Consider the following 4,410-nt stretch of genomic DNA (forward strand, 5'->3'; position numbering starts at 1 on the left):
CCACGAGAGCCAAGAGAGCAACAGAGGTAGAAAGGTCAAAGCGAGTTGACTGATGAAGTAGTACATTGAGACATTGGGTGTTGGGGATGGGACCCATCACCCATACGATATGTTGATTAGTTTGACTGATTATCACCCCACATAAATCATCCGTATCTCACTCCACTTTTTTGACCCACACCCCATGGCTCTCTCTCATGGCATTACCATTTAAGTCTCACCAACTACTCAATTACTCAACCTCGTTTGGCATCCAAGAAACACAAACGTCACAGGGAAGGAATCCATATCTCAAATAAGAGGAAGGAAAGAGAAAGTTTTCTTCACCCTTAGGAAGATGGTTCATAAACTCTTATAAAGTTTTAGTAATTTTTTTTTCTTTTCACTAGGAAGAGGTTCCGTCAAAGACAATATAGCTATTGTATCTGTTTGAGACCAATGAAAACGCAAGTGAAAACGTCAATAGGGGTGAAAATTGATTTCCGAGCCATATGAGATAGGAAACCCTTGAATACGATTCTAAAGAATGGATTTGATCCACCTATATCAATTGGGGGAATAGACCATCGACAGGGAGACTTATAAATATGCAAAAGCTTAGTCCTATCAAGTTGCCCAGTATTAAAAACGAACTATATTGCTTAATCTAGATAATTATATTGAAGTGCATAATTGGTTAAAGATCATGAAGCAATTATCATTTTATCCCACTTTGTGTCAAGTGTAGGAATCACATTTTTTTTTTCTTAATTAGATCATTTTCTCTTTTATTAATATGGAATTGTCATAATGGATTTAAGAGATGGTAATGGTAATGGTATTGGTATCGGTATCTATCAATATTGATCTGAAGTGGATTAGATCAATGCACATCATTTGCCCTTGCTTTCTAAAAGATGAATAATTTTTTTTTTTATTATTTTACCCTAAAACAATATAGATAATCGATCCAAATTAGTCAAAAATTGAGATTGATCTCAATAGTCTTTTTATTTAAAGGAAAAAAGTCTGTCCCCACACGTGGTTGCCCACGTGGGACTAATAAGACCTCGTGAAGCATTACGGTGGGACTTGGCTACTTGTTTTGTTCAGTGGTCCTTGACCAATAAGCTTCCTTTAGGGTACCCGAGCCCTTACCTGGCTAAGGCGCTGAGCAGCCAGACGAGGTTAGAATTGGAGAACTCCCAAACCCACACGTAAAAGAGATAAAATCGGGATCCGTGCCCAAGCGTCCCTGGCAGAGTGGCAGGGCAGAGGCCCTGCTCTACTGCCACAGATGTGACACCATTACAATGGCAGGGTACCCCAATCCTGTCAGAAACATGCACGTGTCTGCCACCTACTGCTCACGTCTCAGTACTTCTTATTTGGGACCCACTTTTACCAAATTACCCTTGACTTTTTACCCCTTTTTAAAATTTTTTCTTTCTTGGTGCCAGTGGTGCGCAGAGCCCACCACCGGCACACCGACCATCTGCATCCAAGATAAAAATCCAACTCTACTCCAGTTCAGACTCAATAATAGAGATGGGAAGATTTGGGAAATACTTATATTAATCTATGGATTATTCTGTAATTTGATAATCACTAGAGAGTTTGAATTTAATTTTTGTGGGGCCCATTGAGTTAGGGAAAATTGTAAGGAACAATAGGAGAGAGCCGCACGAGGGGGTTGAAATTTAATTTTCGTGGGGTCCATCTGAGTCATAAAATTTTAAAAAAATATATAAAATTGCAAGGGCAAAGGGGAGAGTCGCATGAGTAGGGAAAAAGCTGTGCGTGTAATACTGTGTGGTTCGTACTGTATGGTATGTAGTCTCACTTTCTCGTAAGGATTCTTGCTTTCTACTCTATAGTCTCTATCATTGATTTAAAGATTTGGTATCATATCAGATTAGTGTAATGGTTCGATTCAAGGGTAAAATTATTGAATCAATCCATTTCAGTATTGTATCAGTATCAGTATCAGTATCAATCAAGACTAATATTAATATAGATATAGATATTTTAATTCATATGCTCTTTACTGTCTACGTATTAATTAGTCTCGATGAAGCCTCATCTGTCGAAAACCCTTTTATTTGTTCTTGTTTATAGTGGTACTTTATGTTTGGGATTAGACTCTGGTTATGGCTGATATAAAATCTCTCTTTTCTTCTATTTTTATTTTAGAAGAATTGAATTATAATTACCATCTTAATTTATTTGCCAGAAAGAAGGAGAAAAGAAAACAAAAAGCATGAGATATTTTACTTTCTAATTGTTTGTTTGTGAAAAAAGGGGAAGGGGGAGGGGAAGAGAATATTCATTTATACTTGAAATCACCTTGAGAGCAATCATAATTCGTTGCTGGATAGGATTCCATGAAAAATGGAAATAATAGAAAGTTTTGAATTAGCTTTAATCATAATGAAATTAGTTGCGGAATCTTCATTCCTTTTACTACACCAGCAAAGAGAATCCTTATTCTCCTCGTTTGGTCTAATATGATATTTATGCAAAACGAGATACGTTATGGAGAAAAAGCATACAATCTCGTATGAGAATTTGAAACTTCTCTGTTTTTGGCTAATGTATTTCTTGCTCTATTCTCTCAACTCTTCTAGCGATATCAATATCGATATCGATTACTATACTAAACTCTTTCTTGCTTCCCATCACCAAACTAGACCAATGTTCTATTTAAAGGTACCTATACCGCAATTGCTTGATTCTTTTCACTGGGGGGAAGAGAAATTTTCGCTTAAATTTCTTTATAAAATTGTAAAATTTTACCCCCCCAAAAAAAAAAAAACTTTAATTTTCTCTTTTTTTCTATTTGTATCCTACCACACAAATACAATGTGAGATAAAGGGAAAGTCATTTTTAAAGGTAAGGTTCATTACTTAGTTTAAAAATTTAGATATAGCATTGAGATTATATACTAATTAGGTTAATCTTAATTTTACAACTTTATATGTCCTCTACTGGTGCATCGATCAGTCATATTGATTTTAAGTTTTTCAACTTGACATGGAGACCATGTTGCCCAGTTCCAGACTTCCAGCTCATTTATAGTCCCACATCTCCACTTATAATTGTACGAAAATATTCTTCAAAAACAAGAAAAGAGGAAGTAATTAAACAAGGGAACATTGGATCCAAACCTCCTATCATTTCACCTTTTTTCTTTCTCTGTCTTAATCCATACACTTCAAACAAAAACAGCCATGGCCAAGCTAACACCCACTTCTTTATCAAGAGAGAGAGAGAGAGTTTCAGATTTCTAATTAGGGAAAACCCTAAAGACCCAGTTTGATAATATTGTCCAAAGTGGGTTCTTTCATTTGTTATGTATGGACTTAAATTCCAAAAGAGGAAACAACAAAGAGAAGAGAAATTAAGGAATGAATGATAGAAACTCCGGAAGTGGAGACCTACCCTAACATGCATTAGGGATATTGGATAGAATTCATCCTTAAAAGCTAGTCATTAAAAATACTTGTAAGTCTTCACATCGGGGTACTCAATACATAAGAACAAATATTTCTCGTGAAATCTATATGTCTTAGATAAGCTACAAAGAGAGAAAATCAAAGACCCTTTTGGTGTATCTATATATTATTTACACTCATAAAAATAGATCAGATGGTCGGAAATTGAGCCACCGGCGGCCGCAAACATCAAGAGTCGCCACACTCATGCCAGCACAAGAGCATCGTGACACAGCGCCTTAGAATGTAGAATTTGGCTCTCTGCTCCTTCACCAGCCGACTGCACCTTTGCCCAAAAGATCTACAGAACCCTGTGTCGTTGTCTTCTTTGGTGGCCATGATTAATGGAGACCAGCAACTTGAAACTTGAAACACTTCTTCTTCTTATGCTTCTAACACTACTCAGTAATCACTGCAACTAGTACAAGTGCTCTCGTTTAAAGAAGAAAAAATGAGAGGACCAGCAAAGAGTTGAGTACTGAGATGAAGTGGAAGAGATAGATTGTGGTATTTATAAGTCTTAACCCTCTTGGGATTCTCCCTTTCTTCTTCTCATAAAAACTTTAATTACCATAAGAGTTAGAGAATAACGAGGTTATCATTAAACAATTATCATCAATACAGTATTAGTTGATCAGAGATGTCAGAGATTGGAATTACTAAATTCTCCTCCAATGGGCTACGAAATATACTGTACTAAGGGTATCAAATGGGTAATTAATTGGTTGGGTCTTCAAGGCTTCTGTGATTGGAGATGGACTGTGTGTGTAGTCCCACACTAGTCTGTGTACTTAGTACTTTAATTACGGCTTTCACACTTACTTAAAATGGTCCAAACTCTTAAAAACTAATTAATGGGAAAAACAGAAGTTAGTTTCTTTGAAAGTGTTGAAGTACTAGGTCACGTGTTAGATCTCGATAATGAAAGAGTTTGGA

The 4,410-nt window shown here is 36.3% G+C and overlaps 1 protein-coding gene across 1 annotated transcript; it reads right to left on the bottom strand.

The window, feature by feature from the left end:
• Nucleotides 1-3,383: 3,383 nt before the first annotated feature.
• On the bottom strand, nucleotides 3,384-3,953 carry LOC122067213 (small polypeptide DEVIL 16-like). Its single transcript, XM_042631052.1, has one exon. The coding sequence runs from the start codon at nucleotides 3,811-3,813 to the stop codon at nucleotides 3,664-3,666; it is 150 nt and encodes a 49-aa protein (XP_042486986.1). The 5' UTR covers nucleotides 3,814-3,953; the 3' UTR covers nucleotides 3,384-3,663.
• Between the last annotated feature and the right edge of the window lie 457 nt (nucleotides 3,954-4,410).

The sequence above is a fragment of the Macadamia integrifolia genome, unplaced genomic scaffold, assembly GCF_013358625.1.
Source record: "Macadamia integrifolia cultivar HAES 741 unplaced genomic scaffold, SCU_Mint_v3 scaffold2759, whole genome shotgun sequence".
NCBI lineage: Eukaryota > Viridiplantae > Streptophyta > Magnoliopsida > Proteales > Proteaceae > Macadamia > Macadamia integrifolia.

Excerpts from the sequence above, each read along its gene's own strand:
- LOC122067213 (XM_042631052.1), bottom strand. The coding sequence starts at position 3,813 with ATGGCCACCAAAGAAGACAACGACACAGGGTTCTGTAGATCTTTTGGG.